This window comes from Antedon bifida, chromosome 4 (genome assembly GCF_963402885.1).
Source record: "Antedon bifida chromosome 4, ecAntBifi1.1, whole genome shotgun sequence".
In the NCBI taxonomy this organism is placed as follows: domain Eukaryota; kingdom Metazoa; phylum Echinodermata; class Crinoidea; order Comatulida; family Antedonidae; genus Antedon; species Antedon bifida.
In genome coordinates, this window is record NC_136229.1 from 316,738 (window position 1) to 334,027 (window position 17,290).

General features: G+C 32.2%; 2 protein-coding genes across 3 annotated transcripts in view; both read left to right on the top strand.

Moving 5' to 3' along the window:
* The window catches only part of LOC144839422 (prolyl endopeptidase-like), a 34,475-nt gene that overhangs the window by 515 nt on the left and 16,670 nt on the right, over nt 1-17,290 (top strand). Inside the window, exons 2-17 of one of the 2 annotated variants that reach the window (XR_013611742.1) lie at nt 46-173; nt 404-499; nt 990-1,158; nt 1,693-1,794; nt 1,940-2,082; nt 2,441-2,556; nt 2,888-3,033; nt 3,434-3,538; nt 3,774-3,878; nt 4,096-4,290; nt 4,684-4,832; nt 4,952-5,068; nt 5,315-5,410; nt 5,768-5,869; nt 6,206-6,431; nt 6,942-7,186. Coding sequence is in view for 1 of the 2 variants with exons in the window: in XM_078694770.1 (XP_078550896.1) it covers nt 46-173; nt 404-499; nt 990-1,158; nt 1,693-1,794; nt 1,940-2,082; nt 2,441-2,556; nt 2,888-3,033; nt 3,434-3,538; nt 3,774-3,878; nt 4,096-4,290; nt 4,684-4,832; nt 4,952-5,068; nt 5,315-5,410; nt 5,768-5,869; nt 6,206-6,431; nt 6,942-7,004 (2,058 nt within the window). In the remaining variant the exon portion in view is untranslated. Of the gene's footprint in view, nt 1-45; nt 174-403; nt 500-989; nt 1,159-1,692; nt 1,795-1,939; nt 2,083-2,440; nt 2,557-2,887; nt 3,034-3,433; nt 3,539-3,773; nt 3,879-4,095; nt 4,291-4,683; nt 4,833-4,951; nt 5,069-5,314; nt 5,411-5,767; nt 5,870-6,205; nt 6,432-6,941; nt 7,283-17,290 lie in introns of those variants that run through there. The other variant, XM_078694770.1, reaches the window with a different exon arrangement.
* LOC144839588 (MFS-type transporter SLC18B1-like) lies at nt 8,246-17,288 on the top strand. Its single transcript, XM_078695017.1, has 13 exons — nt 8,246-8,363; nt 8,824-9,064; nt 9,401-9,496; nt 9,917-9,990; nt 10,389-10,536; nt 11,820-11,888; nt 12,134-12,227; nt 12,737-12,975; nt 13,380-13,471; nt 13,782-13,877; nt 13,965-14,039; nt 14,528-14,671; nt 15,067-17,288. Exons 2-13 carry the CDS (start codon nt 8,825-8,827, stop codon nt 15,149-15,151), a joined length of 1,452 nt encoding a protein of 483 aa, XP_078551143.1. The 5' UTR covers nt 8,246-8,363; nt 8,824; the 3' UTR covers nt 15,152-17,288.

The window sequence follows — 17,290 nt, forward strand, 5'->3', positions numbered from 1 at the left end:
TATTTTACAATATAAATTAAAATTGACTTTTGTTTTATCTTTCAGATTGCCGATCCATATAAATGGATGGAAGATCCAGACGCTGAAGAGACCAAGGCTTTTGTTAAGGCTCAAAATGATGTCACTTCACCTTATATAGAAAAGTGTCGATATCATAAGAAATTAAATGAAAGGTATAATAACAAACAAGAGCTTTGCTAATATTGATAACTTAATGTTGAAGACCAGTGACAAAATGCAGTAGTTGGTACTGTCTCCATATATCAACAACACATCACATTTTTCCACATCTATCCTGTGATATTGATGAGTTAATACTCGCTGATTGGATGTGTATGAAATAAAAAATAAATAAAAATTTGTTAAAATTTCATTTGCAATCCAATGCTTATACTTGCAATAGGTTAACCGAAGTGTGGGATTTTGCTAAATATAGTTGCCCTTTCAAGCGAGGTTCTCGTTACTTTTACTTCATGAACACCGGGCTTCAAAATCAGAGGTATGTATTTCAACTCGTTTTATAAAATTAGCAAATCTTTGTTTTATTGACAAATAATACTGTATAATACTTTATAATTTTGTATAAGGTATGCTTTGAGTGTTAGTGTGGCAAGCTTTATGGAGACAGTGGTCCTGTGCCCTCTTGTGACATGCCTGGCACACTCATAGTCTATGTGTTTTAAATATGAGTCTAAAATGAATAAAATAAAAACAAAACAAAATGAAGAAGGATCAGCATTTCTAAATTATACATTTTATGTTTATATAATTGTTTTTTTATTTTATGCTTTGAGTGTTGGTGTGGCAAGCCTTATCCTTGTATGAATGAAATGAATAAAATATAATAAGTACAAATTATAAAATAAATGTCTGTTAATTTGCAGAAAAAATGTAATTTTGAAGAGGCATAATTGTTGCTTTAAGTGAGTATGCAATTCATTGATACTAATTTTATTTCTTAGTGTAATGTACGTTATTTTATTTCTTAGTGTAATGTACGTTCAAGAGTCGATCTCAGCTGAAGCCAAGGTGTTCCTGGATCCAAACAAGTTGTCAGAAGATGGAACAGTAGCAATAAGAGGCTATGCATTCAGTGAAGATGGCGAGTACTTTGCATATGGTCTTAGTGCTAGTGGATCAGATTGGGTTACTATTAAGGTAGTGATACTATATCTAGTCAACTTTGTTTTACAAGGGTAGTGCTTACAGCCGTACTACATCAGTACAGCTGACTTGAAAAGGCCCTCTTAAAAGAATACAAACCGGCTCTGCCACAGTGATTTAGTTCACTTAGGTCTCCCCAATTCAGTTTCAGACCAAATAAATAATGTAATGAAATGAAACAAATATACAATATACCTACATCAAATTACAGAGATTCATAAATATTATATGATGCTCTATGTACACTATTGCCCAGAAAAACAATTAATTCCTTAAATTATTTGTGAATCTGTAAATTCTAATAATTGCAATATTTCTTTTTGCATTAAGTGCACTTGCCAAAACATTTAGAATTAGTGGATCACATTGTTAATGTTAGAATTAGTGGATCACATTGTTAATGTTAGAATTAGTGGATCACATTGTTAATGTTAGAATTAGTGGATCACATTGTTAATGTTAGAATTAGTGGATCACATTGTTAATGTTAGATTGTATTTTGATGATTGTTTTTCTTCTATGGATTAGTTCATGAAAGTGGCAGAAATCAAAGATCTTCCCGATGTATTGGAGCGTGTCAAGTTTAGCTGCATGTCATGGACGCACGATGGTAAAGGACTTTTCTATAATGTAAGTCAAATTTTTGAGAATCAAGAATTCATTATAGTGGCTGTTTTTTTACTATGTTGATATTAAATAAGGATATTAACAAAATGTAGTATTTTATTGGTTAATATATTTAATTTACTGTATGCTTTGCAACTTCATTTTGCAGTGCTACCCTTCACAAGAAGGCAAGTCAGATGGAACTGAGACTACATCCAATGTTTTTCAAAAACTCTTCTACCACGTGTTGGATACACCACAGTCTGACGATATTTTGTGCGCTGAATTTCCTGATCATGCTAAATGGATGGGGTAAGGTTGTAATATATATTTGACAAACCAAGCTATATAATTACATTTATATATTGTAGTTAATATTCCGACTTTCTATTTTATCAATTATCTTAACCTTTGACCCCATTGGAAATGAGTTGACATGGGTTATCCAGATATTCTATACTCTGTACATTTTACTATTTATATTGAATAAAATCAATCAGTCTTCAACTAACTACATTAAAGATCAGACTTCTCTATCCATCTACAGACTTTTGTTGCTAGGCAACCTCACCTCAATATTACAAAAAGTTGGCACAGTGAAATTCAATTTTTACCCAATATTCTCTACAAGCTTCTATGTAAACTAATAGTATAAGTGTTTGTTTTATAGAGGAGCAGAAGTATCTGATGATGGTCAGTATGTTGTCTTGTCAATCTCAGAAGGCTGTGATCCAGTCAATAGACTTTACTATTGTCATCTAGAGACAATTGACCACAAAATAAAAGGTAAAATGAGGACAATGTCTACTACTGCAGTAACTACATCTTGTTTATTCTTTAACCTATTTAACCTGCTAACTATTTCTGGGTATTCATACATACTGTTTATTGCAGAGACTGCCTCATAAACTTCTACATTGAAACCATATCATCATCATCATATTTATTGAAGTAAAAAATGTACTTATTACTGCAATAACTGAAGTAGAATAATTGTTTGACATTCCTGAGTTTTTAGATTATAAAACCTTTGAAATTGTTAAAGGTTGATATTTAATAATAATAATAAATGGGGCTTATATAGCGCATTTATTTTTCATTTCATTCTTGTTTTTAGAAAAGTTACCATGGGTTAAGCTGATAGACAACTTTGAAGCGGAGTATGAATACATTACAAATGTTGGAAGTGTTTTCACTTTTAAGACCAACTTAAATGCTCCTCGTTACAAGCTGTTAAACATTGATTTACAAAATCCAGAAAAGGTGGGTGCTTTATTTACATTTTATAAGTTATTAATATTATATAAATACTATCTTTATTACATAAGTAGCCTATTCTCACTCCTTATTTTTCATTAGTGACCGAATAAATATTATTATTATTACTGTGTACAACCGATCATAACCCATACTCAAATTTAATCTCACTCCATAATTTAGGATAAATTTTGAGAGAGATAAATACATTGTTATTGCAATCCATGTATCCACCCTTTCAAACCCTCCCCCCCCCCCCTCACTAAATTTCGTATAGAGGCACCTCTATGATTGATATTCATATCAATATGATGATACAGTAATATTCCTTTATATTGTAGATGAGATTGACTGTTAAATAAATTGTTTTACTGTACATTTAATTTGATAATAATAATTTTACTAGGCTAACTGGAAAGATCTTATAAAAGAGTCAGATGTTGATGTACTAGAATGGGCTGGCTGTGTTTATAATGACAAGATGGTGTTGGGATATTTACATGATGTTAAGGTACCTAATACTGCACTGTAATGCAGTAAAGTGATATTACTCGAGTAAACTTTCAATTTATTTCAATTTATTAGGATAGGAGAGTATAAAAATACTCTGACTCGGAAGAGATAAAAATATACATACAATAAAAATTGCTGTCAACTCTTGCATGGTTCACACAAGGGCATTTCCTATAATATTTTTTAAAAAGCATTTTATTTTTAACTAGAAATATTGTGCATTTTTGTTTCAGAGTGTACTTCAACTGCATGCTTTAAACACTGGTGAGCTTGTACTCAGGTTTCCTTTGGATGCTGGATCTGTTACTGGTTTCTCTGGTAGAAAGAAAGATACTGAGGTAAACACATCAATTGTTTATCACTTTTCTATGTTTGCTATAAGTATAACAACTGGTAGTTGCAACTGCTATTAAGTGACATGGATGAGATCATTTTGTCAATTCAAGTTCCTCTATAATTATAGAACCAAAAGTAGTGTGGTAATTGCCCATTTGTGGTCTCTCTGTACATGAAATTATGATATGTTTTTTATGTATGCTTTATTCTTTGTTGTAGATCTTTTACCTGTTTACGTCATTCTTAACTCCTGGTATAATTTACCATTGTGACCTGACGAAGGACCCGCTTGACCCGGTAGTCTTCAGGGAGATCAAGGTTAAAGATTTTGATGCAACATTATTTCAGACAACTCAGGTGTTCTACTCAAGCAAAGACTCAACTAAAGTTCCAATGTTTATTGTGCATAAAAAGGTAATTACTTGAATTTTAAAGCTTCCTAGTCAATATTTAGTTACTAAAATGATAAAGTTAAAAAGAAGCCTAGCCTACTAGTTTGGTCTATTTTGCAATAAGGAAGATTGTGCTATCAGAATATATAGGTACTGTACTGTATATAGGTCTGTCTACACTATCAAACTTTATATTTGGTCTCAAAAGTGGTAAAGGGGATTTTATATATTATCCATTCTCTGATACAATGTATCATAGGAATTGTATTTAAGGTTGGGGTAAATGCAGTGTTGTTTCCGTGATACAGTAACACATGTTGTGCACATGTGATAGAAATGTTACAGATTTAGGCATATTGTAATGAAAGAAAGCAATTTCGTAATATAGAATACAGATGTTTGTTTTGTTTGATAGGATATTGAGTTGGATGGATCACACCCTGTATGGTTGTATGGGTACGGTGGCTTCAACATCTCCATCACCCCAAGCTTCAGCGTGTCTAGACTTGTCTTTATCAAATCATTTGGTGGCATCCTTGCGGTACCAAATATCCGTGGTGGAGGGTGAGTAAATGAATAACTCGTAGAGTATGCTCTTTGTGTGACGAAAAGCTTTTCATAATTAAGTTTTTGACTTATTGAAAAGATTGAGTTGACCATTGGATATTTTTTCTTGAATGTAGTGAATATGGAGAGATGTGGCACAAAGGAGGTAGTCTAGGCAACAAGCAGAATTGCTTTGATGACTTCCAGTATGCTGCTAAATACCTTGTAGATACCAAATACACATCTGCTAACAAGTATGTATTCTGACTTAATGATTATTAAGAGCAAAGCAGGCTCTAGATGCGCTGATTTGCTTATGTTTCTTATTTATTTATTCATCTACTCTCTGCAGTACAATTTTCTTCTTCATTTTAATGAATAAAAATCAAATTTGTAAAGTTTGGGTTTAGTTGGGTGAGTGTACAAGATAAAAGAAACTTTATTCATCTTCATAAAAAACAACTGTTCAAATAAAGAGCATGCATATTTATTTTGTGTAGGATAACCATAAATGGAGGGTCAAATGGTGGGTTGCTAGTGGCAGCCTGTGCCAACCAACAACCTAGCTGGTTTGGCTGTGTTATAGGCCAGGTTGGGTAAGTAATCAATTAAGTAACAGCTCCTAGGGTACAAATAGTGCTCTGGGAGTATTGTTGTGTTTTAGTGACTGTAGGGCCACTACAAATAGTGCTCTGGGAGCATTGTTATGTTTTAGTGACTGTAGGGCCACTACACGTCGCGTCACAAATAATGACATAAGTGTGAGGTAGTGTTCAATTCTAAATAGCATTATGTATACAAAAATATCATTCAAAGAAAATAGGTTTTGAAAATAAACTAAATATGCATAAAATGAAATGTATATAAATGTGTTCCAATGGAACAAAAGTCGCTACAATTTCAACCAGTCAACTTTAAATGTTATGAAGCACTTTGTTGATTATTATTTTCAGAGTTTTAGACATGCTGAAGTTTCACAAATTCACAATTGGACATGCATGGACTACAGACTTTGGATGCTCAGATAAAAAAGAAGAGTTTGAATGGCTTAGGAAGTAAGTACATTATGATAATCAATATCTTTTATTCATCAAATACAATACACATCAATACAAAAACGTGTTTATTTACATTAGATTACACAATGAGTTTATTTTGATGCCTGTAACTTTACTATGAACCTTTTCATGTTATATAATTTGATAAACTATATATAGCAACACAATGCAGTGGCAGTGATACTTGGTATTTATTCTAGTATGATATTTTCTACTGTACCAGAATGTAGAATATTTACTGGCATTGTATATGTAATATTATTGTGTATTTATAACCAGTATTCAAACATTCTCAAGTAGAAGTAAGCAAGGTATATATCTAATCTGTTTCAGATACTCACCTCTACATAACATTAATGTACCTGAAGATGGTATACAATACCCAAGCACATTACTGTTAACAGCTGACCATGATGACCGTGTTGTACCACTGCATTCATTAAAGTTCATTGCAACCTTACAAGACACAATGAGAGATGTAAAGACACAAACCAACCCTCTAGTCATCAAAGTAGACACAGAGGCTGGCCATGGTGCCGGCAAGCCTACAGCTAAAGTTGTGAGTATTCATTTCTATGGAAAATATTTACTTATTTTCCAAACCAACACTGAACTCAAGGTTCACTACTTACAGGTGGAACACTGACAAACATCACACATAAAATACATAAATACAGTAAACTACTACTTATATTAGGAAATGTACGAAAATTATTGTTATCCAGATTTCTTTTAAATTTGTGATTATAGTAGTGAGCTCAGAATTTATCTAGTATCAATCACATCCTAACATGTATCTTCATAATTCTAAACATAAGTGGCTGTGTAATTAGGCACTGACACCACAACATATAGAAATAAAATGGCTGCAGGTTGAGACTTGCTTCGTCCATATGGTCCAGGTGGATCAAGTCTTCTCTTGTAAGGACTTAGAAAGTTGCCTGAACACCTGTGTGCAATTAATCCTAGTAGCAGGTGGTTCTACGTTTACGTTTTTAAAAAGTGTTTTGCCATCCTGTGTGAACTGATCCAATGATTCATTACACAAATATTTTTTTTTAAATTTTAGATTCAAGAATATGCAGACATTTTTGCTTTTGTAGCAGAGAATCTCAATTTGGAATGGAGATAAAGTATTCCACTACTGACACTACATACAGTACAGTACATGCGTGTCTACATGCAGTATATGTGTGTAAGAATGTTCGCTGAGTATCGCTGACCCAAAATGAAGTCTGCACTTAATATGCTAAAAGCTAGATGTAATTTTTCATTTATGATAAATTTGTGATAGGCAATGATGTTATTTATTATGTAAGTGAATGTTATTTTAACATGTCTGTTTGAAATACACATTTCACATGGTGATGGATCTTTTTTTTGTGTCTGAATAAAAGCTAACATTTTCTACTTTTAGTTTACATCCTTTCTCTGTGTTATATTTTTGTAAAGCAACTTAAACATTGTGTAATAATTAATAATTTCATCAGAAATAAATATTTTGATTGTATTTGATAAAAAGGACAAATCAAGTTTTCATTAAGCACTGTCTGCACTTTGTGACAAAAAAATGTGATGTGCCCATATATGGACATGATGATGTCATTTCACTACCATATTTGAGCATATAACTACCATATTATGGCACATAACACTTTTTTTGTCAAACTAGTTTGTTAGTGTAGACAGAGCTTTACATTAGTAAGAAAATCAACACAGTAACGTCCACCATACTATATTGAGGGTGAAGAAAATGAAAGAAGAGAGAATCTGTGCGATTTGGGGAGGTGAACAACTGGATGATGTAGTGTAGAATCCGATTGCAAAACTAATTGTTTGAGACTCTCCAGTTGTTCTTCTGGTCCTTGTTGAAAGCAGTAATAAAATCGTGTATGCACTCACCTGCAAGGCAAAAAAATGATTTTAATCATTCTTTTTATTTATTTGGGTGTATGCATGAAAGTAAATATGCTCTAACTAACCTATTTGTTTGCCCCCTGTCCTGGATGGACTTGTCAATCTTTCAAAAAAATCAATAATAAAAATTGATTGTGCTGACAATTGGTCGTGAGATTATATTAAAATAATCGGTAAAATCGTTTCACAGAAGTGTGCTTTCTTTTTTTTGTGTGGTATTTTCATCAAAATACGTATTTATAGAGCACATTATCTTATACAGGTATTTACTATACAATAATATTGTAAATCCAAAGGCAAAAAATGACAATTCTGTGGATATCAGTGGCTGATCTCATCAATGGAGATACAAATTCTATATTGATAAAATACTCGACTGTGATTGGCTATTTGGTATCTGAATGACATCATAGTCAAAGTGCACTCAACTATGGCATGATGTTGTGCAATAATGACACAGTGTAGTACAAATACAACAATTTGTTAGTACATGCTTAATTTACGCTGAATGTAATACCAGTATATAGAAGGCATCTCATCGTCTTTAATTAATTTAAATTATACAATTTATCAGGTAAGTCCATATTATTCGTGTAGCGTAGGTTGTACTTTATGAATGCTAGGCTTGCTGGTTGATTCATTTTTTTAGTACAACAAACCAGCCAGCCTAGGTGTAGTGGCTATCATAGGCCGGGTTATGACAATTCGGCCACCGGATCCCGGGTAAAGAATGTGGATAGTGGTCACTGACTGGGAGGACCTACTGCACTTTCGACTCCAATAAGCTAACTTTAGGCCTACATAAATAAACAGCACTGGAGTGTAATAGTGTATTACAGTTTTTCTCCAATTGTTATATCAAAAAATGAAGTATTCCACAATGAGTAAAATCTATTGAATCTCATCAGTCCCACAGGCTCGCCTAATTTTCACCAAATTTCATATAGTGCCCACAGCCTGGGACTGTGTATAACTATAAATTAAAAATTATTAATAACAATTCAATGGGATAGATTGTTACATTCACTTCACAGGATGACTTTACCAGAAAATAAAGAAGAAAGTGTCGAACAGACGACTGCAGACAATAAAGAAGGTGTTGGTACGAATGGATCAGTTCAGATCCAATCAACTAAAGAGGAAGATCAGGAACAGAAGAAGGAGGCTTCACCAAAATTTACCAGACGTCAGATTTTAACTTTTATAAGCCTGTCTCTGGCTAACTTCTTTGACTGTTGTTCCTATTCAATCATTGCCCCTATATACCCACAAGAAGTAAGTTACATAATCTTATAATTTGTTATTCATTTGGAAAACACATTCAATTTTTGCTCACGAAATAACATATAATTCCCACAAATTAAAAAATTCTAATGCTAAAATGTAATGTTGGAACTGCTGAAAAATAATAATCGATCATGAAAACCTTACATAATCTTAAAATAAATATGTTATTCAATTGGAAAACAGTATTGACACATTCAATTTTTGCTCAAGAAACAACATAATTCCAGCAAATTTGAAAATTCTAATGCTAAAATTTGAGCAATGCTGAAAAATGATAATCAACCATGAAAACCTTCAAATAATCCACTCTGTTTTTATTTTCAGGCTGACGACAAAGGCGTAGGGTCAACAGTGACTGGCTTCATTTTTGGTTCATTCTCCTTCGTCATGTTTATTGTTTCACCAATTTGTGGAAAAATCGTAAGTCTGTTTTTATTTGAATAATGTGACACCTGTCTTTTGTTCCATGAAACAAAACAGGTGTGAATGGTAAATAATAGATGTACAGTAGATAATGCAGAATGTCCCAAAATGAAGCCATAAAGACAATAATGTGACACTCTGTACTGACTTCTGTTTCATGAAACAAAATAGGTGTGAATGGTATTATTAGTATGTAGGATATCGCAAACTGAAAGCATAACAACCATTTAAAAAAATATTTATTTTTAACCAGATAGATGTCAGATGTTTTCCCCACTACCCACATAATTGTATTTTATGTTTAAGTACATATTGAGAACACCTTTCAAAAAATTCCTGGGTGGGACTCGAACCCTCAACCTCCAGAGTCTGACGCCTGATATTTTTCACTATATGTTTTCACTATATTTGTTATAGATGCCAAAAGTTGGAGCCAAATTCATGTTCATATCAGGTGAATTTGTGTGCGCTGGTGCAAATATATTGTTTGGGTAAGGTCTAAATATTATAGTTTAATTACCATGTTGTTAAAAAAAGGGGGCAGTTGTTAAGCTCTGTCTACAGTACACCATCAAACTTTATGTGACAAAAAAATGTGATGTAATTTGCCCATATATGGACATGATGATGTCATATCACTACCATATATGGGCATATCACTACCATATTTGGGTACATCACACTTTTTTGTAAATTAGTTTGATAGTGTAGACAGAGCTTAAGAAGCTTGATACTAAAGAAGTCAAAAGTAAAAAACAAATTCATTTAAACCCTTATTGATTTAATGAATGATGATGTTAATGTTTTCAAAATTTATATAGCGCTTTTAACCATTAGATTATCAGATTAGATTGTCCCAAAACACTAATATTTGTTACTATTTTTGTAGGTTTGTAAACAAGATGGATAGTGGAATGGAGTTCATTATGTTTAGTTTCGCAATCAGAGCTGTAGGAGCAGCGGGTACAGCTGCAGCAGTCACTGCCCTCATGGCAATTATCGCCAACACATTTCCAAACAACGTTGCTCAAACTATTGTAAGTTTTTGCTTGAATTTTATCTCAAAGTTTTTACTTAAATTTTATCTTAAACTATTGTATTTTTTTTTTCCTTAAATTTTATCACAAACTATTGTAAGTTTTTGCTTGAATTTTATCTCAAAGTTTTTACTTAAATTTTATCTCAAACTATTGTAATTTTTTTTTTTTTTCCTTAAATTTTATCTCAAACTATTGTCAGTTTTTGCTTAAATTTTTTCTCAAACTTTTGTCAGTTTTTGCTTAAATTTTATCGCAAACTATTGTCATTTTTTGCTTACATTTTATTTCATTTTTCTCATGTTCTTTGTCTACTTTTACAACATTGTGCTAATAAGGATTTTGTACATCCTGGTTTCAAGGATTTAAATTCTTAATTCATATTTAAGTATTGAACTTAAGTACAGACTTATCCCATGGTCAACTTCAAAAGGAAACAATAATCAGAACACCAGCAATCTATTGTGAAGTACCTTCATAAAAGCGCTTTGTAAGCAATATTTTAAAAACCACAAATTAATACACAAATCAAACAAGACCTGTTGCAATAATAATCTGGTAATACTTAAGTTAAGTGTGTACTCTTACCTGTGAAACCTTTTGAACTCATGTTAAAATGGTGAAATTGCCTCTTATAACTGAGTAATTTATTAGTTTGTTTGTAAAGCATAAATTGCATGTCATTATGACACATATCCTATAGCACAAAGGAATTCAAATGTCATAAAATGTAATTGCTTTATATATTATTTTAATGTTTTGTTGTGCAGGGAGATCCTGGTGTGTGAAACAGCAATAGAATCCATTATGATATACTTATTTCAAGGCCATAGTGAGGGGTTAAAAACAGACGAGGCAAAGATGCTTTAAATACAATTATTAATATAAAATATGACAATCTCTGCTGTGGAATTGGGGTGGGTAGTGAAAATTAAAATTTTCAGACGATGCGAGCACCTCGTCTGTCTCATGCTGGCTATAGCCACCCTGTATTTATTTCAAGTTTCCACACTTGGCTGGCTGGTATACAATATTCCTAGCCTTTTGTGGATTAAACTGGTTGAGCATGTGATGGTAACTGCCAAAGAAATAGAAGCCTTTACATATAAATTGTGTGGGTTTAGACGTCATGTGTTATTAGTCTATGAGACAGTAGTAAAATTTTGTTGTGACACTAAATAATACATATCCTAGTCCTTTTAGTATTCAAATCAAGCCATTATTTGTGAGTGACAATAGTATTATTATTATATTTTTGTGTTTTTTTTTTTTTTTTTTTTTAGGGTATTCTGGAGGTGTTCTCAGGAATGGGGTACATGATAGGTCCCCTAATAGGAGGAGTCCTTGATCAGGTAACAAACTCATTTCATTCTGTTATGATTACCTTTAAAAATAAACTTTTAAGTTTTAAATTGCATCATTAAATAATAAGTAATGTTTTGTAGCCAAAACAACTGAAACATCAAGAAATGTATTTATTTTTTATTTCCTTAGGAAGTTGTACACACTTACTTTACTAGTCTTTATTTGCCATGACAACCTTTACAAATATTGTTAATTTCTGTGAAAATGAAAAATCTATTTCATGTTACTTTAGGTTGGTGGTTACAGTTTGCCGTTCTTGGTGATTGGCTTAGCAGTCATGACTATCATTGTTATCAATGTATTTCTGTTGCCAAATGATGATAAGGGTAAGTCTACCATTCCACTTTATTGTGTACATTTTATATAAATTCAATCCCCAGCTGCATCAGTACTAGTATCTTAGTCTCCTCCTCCACACCCTTCTAAACCTTTTGTGTTAGTTCTTGTTTAAACTGTAATCCATGCTACTTGAGATTTTTCAATTTAATAATTTTGTTTACTCTTTGCAATTTTGAAGAGACTCCCTGACTGGCATTTTTAATGTTTAAAGATGGTCCCTGAATATTAATTATACCATACTGGACATCCTCTAGCTGGCCAAAGTGTCTGGTTTTCCAGAAATTCCTATTAGATGTCAAGGAACTCTTTTTTTGGGAGAGTGAGAGTCTGGTGATGGGAGAGTCGACAGGTTCTCTGATTAGGCTCTATAAATAAAATGGAAATAAAATTCCAGAATTTATATCATTGGTAACACTATAATTTTAAATCTGATCTGATTTGGAATAACAAATATCATATTTACGAATACGAAAACACAAATTTACTTAACTTACAGGTCAAAAGACAGAATTAGGCTCATTCAAAACACTGTGGAAGATCCCAGCAATTTGGTGCACTTCTGTGACAGCATTTGCTGGAGCGTTGGCCCTTGGCTTTCTAGATCCTACTTTATCAAACCATCTGAAAGATGTCAACAGTTCATTAAACCCAACCCAAATTGGTGCCATGTTTCTTTTGATTGGTGGAATGTACGCAATCTCAAGTCCGTTCTGGGGATGGTTAGCGGACAAAAAGGTACGTATGAATATGAATACCAATGTTTGTTTTTATATAGTTTATTGTTTTACCGCACACAAACTAAAACAACTAAACAGATTATGTATAAATTAGATAAATAAAAGTTAAGTGTAAAATAAGTGTGGATGTAGGCCTAATGTTTAATGTATATACTTTACAGTATACACCACAGTCATACCACACTTAGTTAGTTTTCCTCAATCTCATTTGACAAGATAATGCTAGAAAATTTTTAATTTATAACTTTTAAATCTGGTATGTTCTTTGATCCCAGATCCTAGGTTGAAATTCCAGTCTTGAAACTACTGTTTAATGAACTCCACTCCCAGCACATTGTCTAGATAAATATGCATAAAGCTTCAATAGGCCTAAATATGTCATAAATGTTTATTTTGTTACAGAATGCAACCAGACCTATGATAGTTTCTGGCTTCTTTTGTGCATGTGTTTCTTATCTATTGATTGGACCTTCTCCTCTACTTCATTTACCAACGTATGTATATAATTTAGTTTTTTTAACCGAATGGATACATGGCCTGGTGTATATAGACTTAATAAAAGTGAAATGTATTAGTCTCAACAATAAGTCTAAGATGCTCTCCAGATGGAATAGTATTCTAAGATGAGAGCCTGTCATAATGTCATTTATGTACTTTTATTGAAATTGTTAATTTATACAAAAGTTATGTTTATTATTCTTAAATATTAAAAGTTTGAATTTAATTTATTTATTCAAAATAAAAGTAAAAAATTATACAGTATGCTTATTGTAAACGAATAAATGTAAATGTTTCTTTTTATAGGGAATTATGGGTAATATGTATCGGTCTTGGTTGCCTAGGACTTTCTATTGGCTGCGGGTTGACCCCAGCTTATCAGGACATGCTTGTTTCTGCCAAGTAAGTTGGTTTAAAATCCTTACAAATAACATCTGTTAATTTATACTAATACGGCTTTTGTATTAAATGGTTATTTTTACTTGTTAGGTGGTATGGACTAGCAGACGATATGACAACATACAGTATAATCTCAGGCCAGTTTAACAGTGTATTTTCAATTGGGTAAGTGGATCTAAGTCACATTTCTTCCATAATTAATCTTTCATAGAAACATGTATTTCCAGTGTTCTATAATGCTGAAATTAATAAAAAAAAAAAACATAAAATAATATAATACATTTAACTTTTAAGCTCTGTCTATACTATCAAACTAAAAAAAAAGTGTGATGTGCCCAAATATGGTAGTGATATGCCCAAATATGGTAGTGATATGAAACCATCATGTCCATATATGGGCACATTCCATTTTTTTTGTCACATAAAGTTTGATAGTGTAGACAGAGCTTTATGAAGATAAGGACATCTAATATGATCAGATACACAAAGTATATAATATATTTTGAGAACTTTTGACAGCTGAGGCTTGCCATAGTTTCCAACCCAAATATAGTTTAGAATATTGATAGCTTCTTGGTGGTTTATACAATCATTTCAAAATCTTTCCAAAGCTACTGACCCACTATAGTAATTACAATTGTTTATCTTTCTAGAACATTTATAGGACCAGTTCTAGGAGGGTTTCTGGTTGATAATCTTACATTTAAGTGGGCAGCGACGATATTTGGAGGCATAAATATAACGTTGTGTGTCCTCTTTCTGACATTCAGTCTATGGGAATTTAGATTTTTTAAAGGGTAAGTGTTAAGAAATTATTTTGTGAAAGTTAATTTCTTATATAAGCTTGGCAAATATGTAAGCATATTGCAAGTGAGTTGACCAATCACAAGTGACAGTTCTAATGATCCATCATGTCATGATTGGTCAAATTATTTGCGGCACACTTACGTCCTTGTGTCCAAGAAGTGGGAACCAAGCTATAGTGGTTATCTTCTGATTTTTCTGAGTAGAAATTGAACATTTTTTATAGAGTTAACTCTCCCAACACCAGATACCCTTGGGCTGACCCAACATATCTGGTTTCTGTAGTTGACTGCAATACCATTCTATTACCTATGTATTTTTAATGATTTTACCTCTTGCAACCTCTTGTATTTTCCACAATTATTGATTCATGTTTTTCCCTCAATAGACGACGACCAGCACCAAACACACCATCGCAAGTAGTTACTGTATTAGATGATGAAAGAGCACCTTTACTTGGTGCCAATTGCTAGTACAAGTGAGGACTACTTGTTACTAGTGTCTGGACATTGTGATACTGGCTTTGACAGATGTATTCAGTTTACATGTGACTAGATGATTCTGGACAACATATACAGTCAACAGCCTGCAAATGGCAGGGAGCTCGCACACAATGCAAAGTTATGAAGTTTTCAGAAATCATTTCAGGAAGGTGTTCTAAAGAGATATAAGTTGTGAGTGTTTTTTATGTATTCCATTTTATGGGTATATTCCATTATCCAAATAGTGCAAGCGATGTAGTGCAGTTGATGTAAAAAATAAAGGTATTAAGGAGAGAGTGAGGATATAGTGATGATGATTTCATTATATCTATTATGATAATTGTATACTGAAATATTTAATTCTTATTAACAATAAATACATTTTATATTTTTTATGATAGTTTTTTATATAGTGTACATTGTAGACACTTTCCAATTATTGCAGTCTTAACTTAATTTTCATTTTATTAAATTACAATAATTGTACACTGAAATATTTGATTCTTGTTAGTTGAAAAACACATCATTAATATATTTCTTGAATATTCCATAATCCATCTTAACTTAAGTCATGTACTCATAAACTCTAAATTCACTAAATATAAGTAAATCAAAAACTTCGCCTTGATATAAGGTATCTAGAATATTATTTGTTATTTATCCATATTGTAATAACTTTGTTGATATACAGTAGTTTTCGGTACAGAAAAGAATTGTCGATCAAGTTTTTCGACGTTTCGATCAATATACTTCAATTATCCTCAGGAGTGAGAATGCTATTTACTATAAGAACTTACGTAATATGTACAGTATATACAGTAAGTAATAGTATAATGATCTGTGCTGGGAATTAGGGTTTTTTAGTGAAAATTAAGAATTTCAGATTAGTTGAGAGCTTCGTCTGCCTCAGGGTGGTTACGGCCATGAAAAGACTAGAAAATCTTCATGGATACAAGCCTGTAGCAAGGGGGTTTTTCCACAAAAATGTTCATTGAGCTAGTCTAGTTTAGGCCTAGATCTTTCACTGCTGATATCTAGTTTTAAAAGGGTACTTCAGAAAAAGGAGGGTTTGTTTGAATCCTCAAACTATGGCTCTGGGTGTATTCGCCAATATCTTTATAGAGAATAATCACTATAACAGTAATAGATGAAGGTGGGTGGTAAGTAATACAGTAGTTTGCAGCATAATTTGCAATAATGTTACTTAGGATACTGTTTTATTTGTTATTATATAAATGAACATTATGCAACAAATCCTCAGGAATGATTAAAACAGTGTGTATGCATTCCTTTTAGAATATAAATTACAGTACTTTTTCATTCATGGTATTTTTTATTTATTTCATACATATTCAGTAACAGATTCACTGCCCAATTATAGGATGGATGAACTATATAGTAGAACCTCATCAGTCACCAAGTGTCCCCTTAGGGCCTTTATACGTAATAACAAAGTGTCCCCTTGGGGCCCTTATAGGTGTGTAGGGGTTGGCCATGAAATATCCTGTATATCCAACAATAAGTTCACTACTATATACCATATTAGTCTATGTTCTAGACCGAAATGAATAATAATAAATATTTTGGCACATGGTGTTTCATACTTATAATACATGAGCTTGTATTTCCATACAAAAATCGATACGCTGATTGCCTGGTGGACAAACATAAACTTAAAGCAAGTCTACTACAAAAGTCTAATACAGTAGGAACATCTCATATCTCACATTATATGTATATAAGTTTTGTAAGTTAAAAAAATAAATGTATGTTTATGATTTATAGTAACTAGATTCTACAGCAAAATTATAGAATATTTAATTTGAACAAACCACACTATTTTTCTATAGAAATCAATTGTTTTTTTTTTTAAATTCAGTATAGGTTATAGTTAAAACTTAAAAATAAAGTGAATATTTTGAAAGATTTAAATTCAAATAAAAGGTTTTCAGTAAAATCTTACAGTACATCTGTAATCAAAATATCGACTTAAATGCAAAATTAAATTATTATGCTTTGCTATTGCTATATATGGGCATATATTGTGTTGTAGTCATAGTAACCAGTTATGTCGACAAATAATAAAGGTAACATGCGCCGCAGGCCATCATGCAAATGGTCGAAATTGGC